The sequence below is a fragment of the Varanus komodoensis genome, unplaced genomic scaffold (assembly GCF_004798865.1).
Source record: "Varanus komodoensis strain SLA01 unplaced genomic scaffold, ASM479886v1 scaffold16, whole genome shotgun sequence".
Classification (NCBI taxonomy): Eukaryota; Metazoa; Chordata; class Lepidosauria; order Squamata; family Varanidae; genus Varanus; species Varanus komodoensis.
The window spans coordinates 14,803,736-14,819,865 of record NW_025335468.1 but is presented as its reverse complement, the minus strand read 5'-3'; the positions used below and the strand labels follow the sequence as shown (position 1 = coordinate 14,819,865).

General features: G+C 40.7%; 1 protein-coding gene across 5 annotated transcripts in view; it reads left to right on the top strand.

The window, feature by feature from the left end:
* The window catches only part of DENND2B (DENN domain containing 2B), a 157,463-nt gene that overhangs the window by 94,805 nt on the left and 46,528 nt on the right, over positions 1–16,130 (top strand). For all 5 annotated transcript variants that reach the window (XM_044425932.1, XM_044425929.1, XM_044425931.1 and 2 more), the window contains 2 exons: positions 9,086–9,234; positions 13,457–13,672. In XM_044425932.1, the coding sequence (XP_044281867.1) occupies positions 9,086–9,234; positions 13,457–13,672 (365 nt within the window). The remainder of the gene's footprint in view (positions 1–9,085; positions 9,235–13,456; positions 13,673–16,130) is intronic.

Here is a 16,130-nt window from a genome sequence, read left to right as displayed (position 1 = left end):
TCTCTAGCATGCATGGAGAGGGAGACGCAGCTGAGCACTGCAGCCTTGAATTGGGCATTGGTGCCCATCTGAATTTTGCCTTGCCTGCTCATGCAAGTGATGGGATTCCCTTTGGTGTACACAGAAAGGTACAGGGGGGAAATCCAATTGAACTGCTCTTTCCAATCCACTCTCAGGTTCTGGCCTTGGTACTACAATGAGTTTTCTGGGTCAGACAACAGAACAAGCCATCATGGTACCAAGAAACCATAAAACAGACCAGTGTTTCTGTTTGTGGTTTCCAAAACCCAAACGTACCAGGCTGAAATACCACATCGGGTTTGGATGACATGACAGACCAGCAATGGTAAAAAATCACTATGATTTGTCATGTTGTGTGAACCCTAAACAGAAACAGAGCGAGTCAGAAGGGGTCTCCTGGGCCATCTGGTCTGACCTCCAGCTCTAGCCGGCTCTGCTCACGACATGCCCACCATGTGCATGTCTAGCCTATCTTTGAACACCCATAAACACTTTGAGATAAACCTTTATGTCCTTTGCTACTGTAACTATTCCTGGAGGACTATTCAAAAAACATAGAAAAGTTAAACATGTTCTTATGTTAATAATTTCCATAGCATTCCTAAGCTTTGTGATGTTGCATTTGCAGCCATTAATTTTTGTATCTAAAGTATTCAATAGTTTAAATGGGTATCATTCCTTTACAGCAGGCATTCATATGCTATGATCCACCAGTCCAAAACCTTTAAACCAGGCACTGTGTTGGGGCCTCTGAGGGCCTATATAGCACTTCTGTTTTGACAACTTGTTTCCTACAGTAAATGTCCCTGCAGTGCCAAGGTAAAAGTCTGCTGAGCTTCTCTGAGTCTGGTGTATCATAAGCTGAGTAGGTCTGCTATCCCCTCTTCATGCCAAACCAGAGATAACATACAAAGTCTTTTTAAAATGTACATAGCATCCGCTATGGGGCGTGGCTGATAATTATCTGGAAGGCAGCATGTGGGAAGGGAAATTTAACCTTTCCTCCATTGCTGCAAAGTGCTGAAAGTGTCAATTACATTTAAAGGAAATCACTGACACCAGTAGGGAATTTCTACCTATGCAAATAGCACCTTGAGAGGAGGGATTTGCCAGCAAAGGAGGAAGGGGCTAAATTTACCTTCCATGTCTGCTGTGATCTTAGTAAATATCAGCAGCCCTTCATAGCTGATGCTATTTGCATTTTTTTTTAAAAGCTACATGTTAAATGCAACGATGCATTTAATGTCCTGCTCAACTGAGCTTCTTTATGATTGTATCCATTTAACTCCTCCTGCTGTTTAAATACTTTGGTCAGTTATTCTTATACTTCCTGCAGCCTGTTACACATTTGAATCCTCAAAATATATTCCAGAGAGTTGGGGACCCTCAGGAACCTATTTAGAAGGGCATGATATGCAGTGGAGGGATAGGAGAGCAGAAAAGGTAGAAGTCATCTTGTGTAACATTGGATTTCTATCAGTTTGGCAAATTGCTATAATCTTCTTTTAGTCACTCTTCTTTGCACCTGTTACATTTTGAATTTGCCCTTCTTCAGAACTGACTTGTGCAACCTTAGATTGTCATTCTTCTTTTCGATGCAGAGACTTTTCAAAGTATCCCTGTAGAATTCATAGCTTCAGATTTATAGCTTACAAAGAATGCTTTTCATTAAAACTTAAATGCGGAATAGGCAAATAAGTTTCTAAACCATACTTCATCTGAGCTGGGAGGTGTCTTGTCTCCAGAGTCTGTGAGTTCCAGTACATTCTATACAATTGCATTCCATGCTTCTGAGATAATGATCGAAGATTGCCAATGGAAACATTTTCTAGTGCAGCAGCAGCTGTCCAAGCCTTGTAATTAAAATAATCCTAAAATTGTGGTTTATTGGGATGAGTGATATTTAACATATATACATCATCTGGAATTAGCAGTAAAGTGACCAAATTTTGTGCAGGTGACACCAGATTAATTAGGATGGTGAAAGCCAAGCTTCAAAAGGGTATCTCCAAACTAGGTTGAATAGGCAAGATTCCATGGCCAAGGAAATTCAGAATTACACTTAACATAGGCACTGATGGATCTTAACTAGAAGACCTTCAGAGGAGGCCTGGATGGCCATTCCATGACCAACAGAATGTTGCCACTTTACTTCCTGAACGTGGGCTTTCTCAAGTGGCACACCCCTCCCCTGCATCACTGGGGAAGCAGAAAATCTAGTGTGTTTTAAAAGACTCCTGACAAAGTACTTGTTCATACAAACTTTCCTTGACTTATGATTTTCATGGCACTGCTCCATTTTTGTTTTTCTCTTATATTTGTTGTTGGCAGTGAAGTGTGTTCATATTGTATTATGTGTTTTTAACTGTGATTTTTAATGCAAATTGCCCAGCAATTTTACTATATTAGGGCCACTATCCCACTTTGCCCCTCCCTTCTGTTGGCTCTTGTACAAGTGGAAATGACCACTCATGCAACTGGGACTGTTGTTGTTGTTAGTCGCGAAGTCGTGTCCGACCCATCGCGACCCCATGGACAACATTCCTCCAGGCCTTCCTGTCCTCCACTGTCCCCCGGAGTCCACTCAAGCTCACACCAACTGCTTCAGTGACTCCATCTAGCCACCTCATCCTCTGCCGTCCCCTTCTTCTTTTGCCATCTGTTGTTCCCAGCATTAGACTCTTCTCCAGGGAGTCCTTCCTTCTCATTAGGTGGCCAAAGCATTTGAGTTTCATCTTCAGGATCTGGCCTTCTAAAGAGCAGTCAGGGTTGATCTCCTCTAGGACTGACCGGTTTGAGCGTCTTGCGGTCTGAGGGACTCACAGGAGTCTCCTCCAGCACCACAATGCAAGGGCCTCAGTTCTTCGGTGCTCCACCTTCCTTATGATCCAGCTTTCACAGCCATACATTACAACTAGGAAAACCATAGCTTTGACTATGCGCACTTTTGTTGGCAGGGTGATGTCTCTGCTTTTTAGTATGCTGTCTAGATTTGCCATAGCTTTCCTCCCCAGGAGCAAGCGTCTTTTAATTTCTTGGCTGCAGTCCCCATCTGCGGTGATCTTGGAGCCCAGGAAAATAAAATCTGTCACTTCCTCCATTTCTTCCCCATCTATTTGCCAGGAAGGAGAGGACCGGATGCCATGATCTTAGTTTTCTTAATGTTGAGTTTCAAGCCAACTTTTGCGCTCTCCTCCTTCACCCGCATCAATAGGCTCTTTGGTTCCTGTTCACTTTCTGCCATGAGAGTGGTATCATCTGCATATCTGAGGTTGTTGATATTTCTCCCAGCAATCTTAATTCCAACTGGTGATTCATCTAGCCCTGCCTTTCTCATGATGTGCTCTGCATATAAGTTAAATAGGCACGGCGACAGTATATAGCCTTGCCGAACTCCTTTCTCAATTTTGAACCAATCAGTGGTACTCCCATCTCTTTAAGAACTTGCCACAGTTTGTTGTGATCCACACAATCAAAGGCTTTAGCATAGTCAATGAAGCAGAAGTCGATGTTTTTCTGGAACTCCCTAGCTTTCTCCATGATCCAGTGTATGTTGGCAATTTGATCTCTAGTTCCTCTTCCTCTTCGAAATCCTGCCTGTACTTCTGGTAGTTCTCAGTCCACATACTGCTGGAGCCTAGCTTGTAGGATTTTGAACATAACTTTGCTAGCATGTGAAATGAGTGCAATGGTGCTGTAGTTTGAACATTCTTTCGCATTGCCCTTCTTTGGGATTGGAATGTTAAACTGACCTTTTCCAATCCTGTGGCCACTGTTGAGATTTCCAAATTTGCTGGCATATTGAGTGTAGCACTTTTACTGCATCCTCTTTTAGGATTTTGAATAGCTCAACTGGAATACTGTCGCCTCCACTAGCTTTGTTGTTGCTCAGACTTCCTAAGGCCCATTTGACTTCACATTCCAGGATGTCTGGCTCGAGGTCAGTGACCACCCCATTGTGGTTATCAGGGACATTAAGCTCTTTCTTATATAGTTCTTCTGTGTAATCTTGCCACCTCTTCTTAATCTCGTCTGCCTGTTAGGTCCCTGCCATTTTGGTCCTTTATCATGCCCATCTTTGCGTGAAATGTTCCCTTCATATCTCCAATTTTCTTGAAGAGATCTCTGGTCCTCCCTATTCTATTGTTTTCTTTTATTTCTTTGCACTGTTCAGTTAAGAAGGCATTCTTATCTCTTCTAGCTATTCTCTGGAATTCTGCATTCAATTGTTTGTATCTTTCTCTTTCTTCCTTGCCTTTCGCTTCCCTTCTTTCCTCAGCTATTTGTAAAGCTTCCTCAGACAGCCATTTTGCTTTCTTGCATTTCTTTTTTTTTGGGGGGGGGATGGTTTTAGTTGCTGCCTCTTGTACAATGTTGCGAACCTCCGTTCATAGTTCTTCAGGCACTCTGTCTGTCAGATCTAATTCCTTAAATCTATTTGTCACCTCTACTGTATATTCATCAGGGATATGATTTAGGTCATACCTGAGTGGCCTAGTGCTTTTCCCTACTTTCTTCAACTTAAGCCTAAATTTTGCAACCAGAGGCTCATGATCTGAGCCACAGTCAGTCCTGGTCTAGTTTTTACTGACTGTATAGAGCTTCTCCATCTTTGGCTGCACAGTACATAGTCAGTCTGATTTCTGTGTTGACCGTCTGGTGATGTTCATGTGTAGAGTCATCTGTAGGGTTGTTGGAAAAGAGTGTTTGCTATGACCATTGTATTCTCTTGACAAAATTCTACCAGCCTGTGCCCTGCTTCATTTTGTACTCCAAGGCCAAACTTGCCTGTTATTCCGGTTATCTTTTGGCTTCCTACTTTAGCATTCCAATCCCGCATGATGATCAGGACATCATTTTTTGGAGTTAATTCTAGAAGGTGTTGTAGGCCTTCATAGAACTGGTCAACTTCAGTCTCTTCAGCACCAGTGGTTGGGGCATAGACTTGGACTACTGTGATGTTGAATGGTTTGCCTTGGATTTGAACTGAGATCATTCTGTCATTTTGGAGATTGTATCCCAGTACTGCTTTTCCTACTCTTTTATTGACTATGAAGGCTACTCCATTTCTTCTGAGGGATTCTTGCCCACAGTAGTATGCCTGATGGTCATCTGAATTAAATTCACCCATTCCTGTCCATTTTAGTTCACTGATTCCTAAGATGTCAATGTTCAGTCTTGTCATCTCTTGCTTGACCACATCCAACTTGCCTTGATTCATGGATCTTACATTCCAGGTTCCTATGGAGTATAGATCTTTGCAGCATCGGACTCTCCTTTCACCACCAGATACATCAGCAACTGAGTGTCCTTTCAGCTTTGACTCAGTCACTTCATTCTTTCTGGCGCTACTAATACTAGCCCTCTGCTCTTCCCCAGTAGCATATTGGACACCTTCCGACCTGAGGGGCTCATCTTCTGGCGTCATATCTTTTTGCCTTCTGGTGCTGTCCATGGGGTTTTCATGGCAAAGATACTGGAGTGGGTTGCCATTTCCTTCTCCAGTGGGTCACGTTTTGTCAGAGCTCTCTGCTGTGACCTGTCCGTCTTGGGTGACCCTGCATGGCATAGCTCATAGCTTCATTGAGCTACGCAAGCCCCTTCACCACGACAAGGCAGTGATCCATGAAGGAGCAACTGGGACTAGTGGTTCCAAAAATAACCCCAGAAATGAGTGGCAACATTTCTCTCTGGAACAGGGCAGTTAGCAGAGCTTTCTCCTGTGAGCTTCACTGACCTATGGCCTTTCCAGAGTTCATGTAAATCTGCTTGTTGCAGGAACCACTGGTCGCCACTATGTTAGTGGTAGATCATTCTGATGTATAGCCATATTAGATATTGTGGCGTACAGGCATTCTTCTTTGTGGTCCCTGTGCATCATACACGTATGGACTTTGCCACTGAACACAAGGCCTAGATCAGAAAGAAACTGGCTATGATCCTGGTGTTCCAATGGAAGCATGGAGGCAGCATGCAGCAACAGATGCAAATCCAGTTATCAGGAAAGGGACTGAAATTAAAATGGCTAATACGCTTTTATATAAATTAAGGTGGTGGGTCACATTTGGATCACACTGCAGACAGTTCTGATCACTCCATCTCAAAAAGGATATTGTAGAGCTGGAAAAAATGCACAAAAAGGTAGCAAAAGTGATCAAGACTTAAGAGTATTTACCCTATAAGGGAAAGCTTCTTTTCCTTAGGAAAAAAAGTAGCTGAAAGGAGAACACAGGGGGGGAAAGCATGGTGTGGAGAAAGTGAAGATGTGGCACACTTTTTTCATCTTTCTTTCTGATAGTCCTCGGTCTTGGAGCTTTCCAGTTAAATTTTCAGTAGATTCGGGAAAGAGATGAAAGTACTTTGTTGCACAAGACAACACAATTGGAACTGGCTGTCACAAAATGTGATAGTGGTCATTGACTTAGATTACTTTTAAAAAGGGAATTAGAGAGAATTCTGGAGGAGAAGAGGATATAACTAGCATAGTTAAGTCATATGCCTTTGATATTTTTTTAGGGAGGTGGATTCCCTTCATACCTTGCTTGTCCACTTCCTAGAAATATTTTGGAGGTTACTTTTGGAAACAAGATTCTAACCATTTGTTTGATCTATTTTTCATTGTGATGTTTGTGGGGAGATGCATAGCAAAATGAAGGTGCTCACACGTATCCTGTATCATTTGAGCCCAAACAGATGAGTTTTAAAAAATGATTAAAGTGAAGAATATACAAATATGCTTTAAAAAGTGATTTCTTTTTAAAAAGTGAAAAGAGTTTTAAAAAGTGATTTCTGAAGCATATACGAATTTAGTTAGGGCAGCATTCTCCAACCTGGTGGTGATCAGATATCTTGAACTTCACAGACTGGTGGAGAGGCATCAGTGCACAGTCCTACTTGTTCTATCCATCATCATCGTGGGGGGAGGTTTTGCAGTAAGGATGTAGTAAATGGTTTTAACACATGTGATAGGACAATCCTTTTCATATATTTACTCATGGGCCGGTTACTGGTTAAAGAACAGAAAGCCTGGGAGTAGGAATACACAGTAGATTCTTCTGAAGGAGGGGTACAAGTGCAGTCCCACAGGGATCTGTATTGAGACCTATATTTTTCTGTTAGTTTACAAATGATCTGGAAATGGGAGTGAGCAATGAAGTGGCCAAATTTGTAGCTAAATACACATTATTTGGAGTGCAATCCAATGGGGATGCCTGTAGCCCTCCAAACTCAGAGGATTACAGGCATCCTGTGCAGAATTGGAGAAACATGAAGGCAAATGTCACCTCTGTGATCCTCCCACTCTGCAAAACAACTAGACTACTGACTGTGTCCATCTGATTGTGGTGCTTTGGAGTGGGAGAGAAGGAGGCAAAGGCACCATGAGGATATGTAGCATGATGGCAGTGTCAGGGTCCTTTCCTCCATGCCCTCTAAATTCCTTCTTGGAAGTCATTCTAACCTTGGAGATGCTGCTTCAGGGAGGAGTATCTGACTACAGATCCCATATCTAATTTTTGGAGCTCTTTTGGATTCCATCTGAGAATCGAAAAATCCTTTGGTCCTTTAGACATTGTTTTGGGGACATAGGAGTGTCCTGGTTGTGTGGTTACAACAAAAGGGATTGTGAGGATCTTTGAAAAGATCTCTTCAGACTGGGAGAATGGGTATCGAAATGGCGAATGAGACTCTACACAAGTGTAAAGTGATGTTCATTGGGGCAAAAGAAACCCAACTTCAAGTATAAACTGATGGGATCTGAGCTAGGGGTGACTGACCAAGAAAGAGATCGTGGAGTTTTGGTGGACGGGTTGCTAAAAATGTCAGCCCAGTGCTTGGCTGCTGTGAAAAAGGCAAAGTGCATGTTACACATAATTAGAAATGGAACTGGAAATAAAACTGTCAGTATCATACTGCCCTTACTCAAATTTGTGGTAGAAGAGCACTTGAAATACTCTGTTCATTTATTCTCACTGCAGATAAAAGGGGATATTATAGACTTGGAAAACATACAGAAAAGAGCAGCTAGAATGATAAAAGGGCTGGAGAAATTCCCCTAGGAGGAAAAGTTACAATATCCAGGATTGTTTAGTTTAGCAAAAAAGCAAGTTAGGGGAGACATGGTGGAGGTGTGCAGAAGCGTGATTTTTTTCTGTTCTTTCATAAGACTAGTACCTAGGGTCCTCTAATGAAGCTCTTTAGTGTGACATTCTGGCCAGAAAAAAGGGAAATACTTCTTCACATGGTTTATAGTTTCACTGTGGAGTTCACTTCTGCAGTACGTGGTGATGGCCACCAGTTTGGATGACTTTAATAGAGAATTGGACGAATTCATGGAGGAGAAGGCTTTCGGGGACTACTGTCCTGATGGTCACATGCTGCCACTGGTATCAGAGGCAGCATGCTCGCTAGACCCATCACTGGAGAACTTGGGCAGGCGTGTGCTGTTACATGCAAGTCCTGTTTGTGGCTTTCCCATGGACTGTTGATTGGCCCCTGTGTGAACAGAACACTTCATTAGATATACTTGGTCTAATCCTCTTTCTCTCTCTTTATTTCCTTATGTATTATTTCTTCTTTATTATTTATATCCTGTCTTTCTGCACTGAGTGAACTTTAGCCAACTGCAACGCAAAACAAAATTTCTGTTCATTTTATTGTGGAATAGATGGCAAACTCTGGTTTACGATCCTGTGCTCACTTACAAGGGAGTGAAGTCCCACTGAACTCAGTACATAGACATGCAAAAGACCGGCATGTTAGTAAACTGTCTGGTTCTCCTTAACATAGTTGTGTATTTAGTGTGTGTGTTTTAATTCATGAATACAGCTGAGCTGTAGGGGCTCAGAAGGCCGTCTTGTGAAATCTCTGCTTTAAAAAACACACATTGTCTTTCATAGCCAAAAACTACACCAAGTACTTCCAGCTGCAGTTGGAAGGATGAGTCATGCTGGAAGCTAAGGAGGTTTTCTGCAAGCCTTTCACTTGGTTCACATGGTGGTTGTTGGTTCTTTTTCTTTTTTAACATTCCTATCTGTTTTTCTTTTCTTAAAAAAAAATCGTAAAGGAGATTCACCCAAGGAAAACCCATATGAGGATGTGGAGCTGAAAGCCCGAAATGCAGGCCGAAAATCCCAGCACATCTCTGAAAGTTCCCTAGATTCTTTGCACAGGATGTGGACTCCTCAGGACAGGAAGTACACAACACCTTCACAGGTAACACAGCATGTCTTAAGGGGTCTGGGCTTTGTTTGGGACTATGCATTAAGATGGGAAAGTATTTTATTTGTTTGTCTAGTGCAAAATAACCAGCCCCAGGAGCATGGCTAGAAAATAGCTGTAAACTGAATGTATTAAACTGAGAAAGAGTATAAACAAAGATGTACAATCCATTTAATTATTTCCTTCACAACTTCACAATTAACTGTTAATTTGCTTTACATGCACATTCTTTCTTAAATTCTCTTACTATTAGATGCAATATATTTGCATTCTTTAGAATTGTTTGTTAACCTTGCTCAACTTTCCTAGAACCAGACACTGAATTTTCTGTTACTCCTGCTTTTTGCATTATTGAAGAAAATTGTTATGCTGTCCCCTGATAGCTGTGTTGATCCTATGAAGAGCAAATTGCTGAGCTGAGCAGATTGTCAGACACACAGAAAAAGCTACTTTACCTTTTATCTCCAAAAGCTATTTTTCTACTTATATGACAGCTAGCCTGATCTTCAATATATCTATATGACAATTTTCAGGTGATTTCATTGTAATTTATTTCCAGGTAAATGTCACTGAAATCAGGGATCTGTTTACAAATTAATGTCTTCAGTAAAATTATTTAAGCATCTGAAATATTTATAACCTAATGATCCACTGCAAAACCCTTGACATCTGAATCAGAGAGAACTTACTTTGTGAATTTATCCATCTTGATTAAAAATGAAGTTGCTTTCATTTTTACATTTCAAAGAAATCTTTTTGGATTTCCTCCCCTTAAAGTGGACAAATTTCTCTTGGGAATCAGGGTTACATTGTTAAATGTATTCTACTTTAGAGTGCATGTGTATATAGTGCACAATAGAGTACATGTCTGGGGCAGCATTACATCACACACAAATACCCATGATTTCTAATATATTTAGTCTTGTTTCTTTTATATGAAAAAATGGGCATTAGCTTATTTATTCTAAAATTCTGCTTATCTGCTAGCCCATAAAGAATCTCTTTCTACATGTTATAGATTATTAAAACATAATATGTAATATACATTATAGCAAACTGAAATAAAAGCAAATAAGAAAAAAGAGAAAAGCCAGCTTCAGCACTGCATAAAATAGTAGCCTTTAATCAGTTGCAAATGATTTCTTAAACAGGAAAGTTGTTTAAGAAATCAAAACTGTAGTTCCCCAAAACTCCACTTTTTCGGTTAGTCAATTTCCTAGGGAATGTCATAAGGAGGGTATCATATCAGAAAAGCCCTGCTCAGTCAAACCAAACACCTGTCTAGTCTGGAATACTGTTTCCAGAGGGGCAAACCAGATGCCTGCAGGAAGTCTACAGGTAAGACATACGTGGATGTTTGTAACATGCTGGATCTTGCCAAGCATCCATCTGCCCTAGCATTCTGTTTACACAGTGATCAATCAGCTACTCTTGGGAAATGCACAAGTGGGACATGAGTTCAGTAGCACTGCCTGTGTTTCCTAGCAACTGGTCTGTATAGGTATACTGCCTCTGAGTGGAGGTAACATTTAGCCATCAGGACTAATAGCTGTGGTCATAATAGCTACTAATAGCTTTTGTGCCGTGCATTTGCCCAATTGGTTTTTAAAGCCCTTCAAATGGGTGGCCATCATGGCATTTTGCAGAAGAGAATGTCATAGCTTGACCCTGTGCTGTGTGAAGAAGTACTTCCTTTGGTTTGTCCTGGCTCTCCTACCCTTCAGCTTCATTGGATGATTCTGTTTCTAATATTTATTTGTTTATTTCATTCCACTTCTATGCTACCCAATAACCTGAAGTTTCTCTGGGAGCCTTACAAATACGGAAAACAGCATATAAATACAATCAATAAAATGGATAAAACAGATAAAATTAGTGAATAAACCATCTTACATAATAAAATTATAAAACACTGCACACAACATGACAAAATCCAATTAATAAATTAAAAGCAAATATTAAATAATCCACAACAAAGTATAAATTAAATTAACCTAAAGCTTGTTTTGACAAAAACATTTATACCTGGCATCTAAAGGAAAGTAATGTTGACATCAGTCATATGTCCCTTGGGAGCAAATTCCAGAGCTTGGACACCGCTGCAGAAAATGCCCCCCTCTTAGCCCTTTCCCCTTTGATCTCACTGGGTGGGGGTTTTCAGAGGAGGATCTAAGTGGGCAGGTAGCAATATATGGAGGGAGGCTCTCCCTCAGGTACTGGTCCCAGACAGTGTATAAATTGGGAGATTATCAGGGTTTATCAGAGACAACACTTTGAACTGGGTCTGGAGTGGAACAGGGAGCCAATGCAGCTGACAGAGGACCAGCACAGTATGTTCTCAGTCTCCGTACCATGCCTAATTCTATACTTCTCTATCATGATTTATAAAGATATTATGATATTAGCAGTTTGATATTCAGTTCTCTTTCTAACAATCCTCAAGTGGAATTTAAACATCATTTCAATTGTTAAAACATATGATCTGGCCTGGGCAACTTCTTCTTCCTTCTCTTTCTCATCCTATATTTTTATTTTATACTGATAATTTTAATTTTGTATTTGTAAAGCAATGTATTTTTTGTATTTTTATATTTAATGGTAATTTATTATGTACTATTGTATTTCAATGTATTTTATCATGTTGTAAGCCGCCCCGAGGTTTCGGCAAGGGGCGGCATAGAAATGTAATAATAATAATAATAATAATAATAATGATAATGATAATGATAATGATAATGATAATGATAATGATAATGATGTGTGTTTTTCGTGGCAGCCACACTGGGTTGACATTTTCATTAAGCTCTGTACTCTCAAGATCCACTTCCTGGTCAACCACTACCAGTTTAGCCCCATCAGCAGATACACAAAATTAGCATGTTTTTAGCTGTAATGTAACCAGTGATGAGTATAGTTTATTTCCTCATATGTATATGTGCCATGTCTGACTTTGTTTTATCACTTTGCTGTAATCCTTAGGAAGTTTAAAGGTTTTTTTGACTAAGGGAAGTCCACCAGCAGTTAGATAAGCGACTTCAGACTGAGTCCAATAAGGGGGTAGAGGGGAAGCACAAAAGAAAGATCTCAGCTGGAATAAGCACACTTTCCAGAGGGGCTGCCTGAGATGTCAGGGCATAGCACTGAGATATGGGGGCTTACTAATATGAGGGAGAACCATGTTTCTCTTTATCTACTTGTTCCATATCGTGCATAATTGTATAAACCTCTGTCATGTTCCCTTTTACTCACCTTTTTTTTCTAAACAAAAAGCCCTAAATAACTTTTCCTTATCCCGATCAGTCACCATCAGCTCAGGCTCTATCGGTATCAGTGTGCAGTTAGGCAGTTGTTGCTTTTTGCCCCAGTGTGCATCACTTAAGGAAGGCAAAGGATCGGATGGATAAGTTGCCATGGGCCCTATCCATTTCCCAGAAAACCTCTCAAGTTCAAGACTTCATGTGGCCGTTTTTACTTGAAAATCTATAGTTCAGCTTTGTTTCAACAGCTAACCCAAGATGGGCAGAAAGTAGATCTGTAGATGTTTTTGACTTCCAGCTCCTAGAAATGCCTGCCAGCATAGCCTATGGTCCACAACGCTGGGGGTGAAGTTCAGGGCATCTAGAGCTCTGTCAGCCCCTGCAGTAAATAACCTGTACAGAAACTGCTACTTGCTCTCTTAACCTCTTTGATTCTTGGCAATTGCGCATATTCTGTGTGTTGCTCTCTGATACTGGTACCTTTCCTATCTTTTGCTGACTTCCCACTTTACTTCCTCTTGTTGAGTCCTTTCTGCTTCCTAGCCCTGTTGTGTACATTCCCTCATTTTCCTCATCCAGACAAGTAGTTATGTGATACAGACCATTTATACACTGGATGAGTGGGCACACTGGGGGATTTCAGCCATGGATGATTGTCTGACACCTTCATTTTCATTTAGCACCAGCTGAAGACTTACCTTTTTTCGCATGTATTTTATATTACAGTGATTATTTAGACAGAAGATATTCTTACAGCACTCAGTGTTCCTACAGCCAGCCATGTTTTTTTCTGGTTCTTTTACATATTCACAATGTGTTTTATTCTTTGAACTACTTATGTTGCATTTTACTCTTTTAATTGTTTGTAATTGGCCAAGCGAGCATGTTACTGGACAGATTAAAACATAATATATAAAATAATAGCAATTCCTTCCTTTCTTGTTTCCTTCCTTTGTTAGCTACCTTCAAAACCCAGCAGTCAGTCGCTAAGAATTGGAAACTGGTCAGAAAGAAAACCCCAGCGCCTAACACGATTACCCAAGAGGCACAGCCATGATGATATGCTGCTTTTGGCCCAACTTGGCATCCCTTCCTCTCCCTCCAGCCTGAATGAGGATAGCCTAAGCACTACAAGTGAACTTCTGTCCACACGCAGGGCCAGGAGGGTTCCAAAGGTAATGAAGGCTATAATGTTTATGCAGGTGTGAATCAACCCTGAGGATTTAGGTTTTTTCCTGTGTGTTGCATGTGTGTTGAATGTGTGGGTGAGAGAGCAAGTGTGAGGAACTGAGTGAAAGGAATCCTGAATTGTCTGACCAGAATGTTGAGCATGTAAGAGCTCTGTACCAGTTTTGTTGAGCCTGGAACTAGAAACTGGGGGTGGGAGGGTCGTAATAGCACTCCTTTCATTCTGTACTTCCAGTACCATACGCAGTGAGATAAATGGTTCCAAACAATATTCTAATATTTGAGTCACTTTATTAAATAAACATGTGTCATATTGGTGTGAGCTCTTGTGAGCAAGCTTTTTTTAAAGTATGTGCAGCAATAGGGTTGCTTAGTCCAACCTAAGTCCTACTTAGAGTAGACCCATTAAAATAAATAGGACATTTTATTCATGACTAACTTAAGTCCCATTCATGTCAATGAATCTAACAAGGGCTTATGCTTGTTTTACCCATAATTTTTGTAGAAATTGGTCTTTCTGACATCCTTATGTAGAGTGGTAAGTTTCTCAGTGGAATATCGTCAACCAAGAGCTTGGTTCCATCAAAGAGCACTGGCAGCTGCCAAAAATACACAGTTGTTTTTATGTATTTGCCTTCTTTTCCTCACTTCATCCTCATGGGAAATGTACATTTCCAGAAATTTTAAGCCATGAAGTAAACAGGGGTTCTTCTGGGGGTTTCAGGGAAAAAAAGGACATTCTAGGAAAAAAATTGAAAATATGTAACCGTGGGGTTTTTTTGTAAAGAAAATCATTCTTTACAAAACTGCATTCTTTACTTTACCATTCTTTTCTTTAGGAGAGTTGAAGTCAGTGTGCTTATTTCATTATATATCTTGTATGCGAAAGTGTTTCTCTTTCAAAACACAAGTTTGTGGGCACAGACTTTGGTCAAGTTGATTGAATATAACAGCATGTCTCACAGTACTGCAGGGGTGGGGGGCAACTTCTGGCCCTTCCTTATGTTTTGGCCTGCAAAGCTCTCCAGCCCCATGAGCATAGCTAAAGGTGAGGGATGATGGGAACTGTAGACTAGAATATATGAGGTGTCCTACAAGATGGCCACATATGCAGTGTTGGGATTGGATGAGCTCTGTCAGCACATCATAATCATGGGGCTCACATGTGTAGCACCTTGGGCTTGTACCTCATTATCTGCATGGCCTGTAAGACCATATTCCCCACTGTATGCATGGGAATGCATGTGGGAATGGGGGGTGGGATAGAGGGCTGGACCCAGGACAGCCTTCTGGGCTAAAGAACCCACTTTCCAGTTCAAAATGTAAAAGCAGTGGTACATAAGGGTAAAAGCTTACCCACATGGCAGGACACTGGGCTTTTCATAGGTTCCCATTAACCAGCAGTGTCATGTCTCCTGTAGCCTTATGTGCTTCTGCCCCCTTCAAATGAGAAAATGATTGCATGGAACGTCTGTGAAAAGGACTGCATCACCAATCATGTTGTAGGCATAGTTATGCTATAACTACTATTCTACAATTCTATGGGTTTTACCCCTCTACACCACATTTACAGACATGCCAATTTAGGCGCATGGATGAAAAGGGGAAATGTATCTGGTCTTTTCCCTGATTAAACAGCTACATGCTTAAGCTCTCTGCAAGTCAGACCATTGTTCATCATTTGAATTACAATTTGCCTAGCAGTTGACCCATCACTATTTATAATCTGCTGTATGTGCCTGAAGTTAATATTTTCGGCTTTGTTTTTTGTTTGGTTTCCAAGGAAATCAACACTGTTCCGATATGGCTCCTATTGTTTATTCACAGACTGTGTAGTTCAGATTGCTGCTTCATTCCAGTTCAGAAACAAGCTTCAGTTACATTTAAGCTATTGCTGTTTAGCAAAAACTTTCAGAGTCCAAGCAGGCTGTAAATAATTTCCTAGCATGCTGGTAGTCAGAATGAACAAGCAGCATATTTGTTTATTAACTGTAAATGCAATATTTTCCCAGTATATTTAAAAACCTGTGTTGCTAACAATAAACTAGAAACAAAAATGAATCTGTTTATAGATTTGTGAAATTAACTGTACAATGATATACATGTCCACTCAGTGCACAGCCAGTTGTAAGCCCCAGTGAATAAAGTGGGACTTACTTCCAAGTTAACATGCATGGATTTTTTCTGCCAGCCTTATATCGTGTCTACTAAAGAATAAATTTCAAAACAAATCAAATAGTGTGACAATTAGTTGGAGACTAGTTGCTAGTAAATTAGGGGAGATTTCCTCTGGGAACATCTAGAGCAGCAATCTGAAGGAACCTATGGATCTGGTGAATTTTGGCATTAAACATCATGCAGTTGATCCTAGGAGAATGTCTGCTATAGAATTCTGGTATAGAACCTGTTTGGGGTGAATTTTCTGATGTATGGAAATATTCCTAT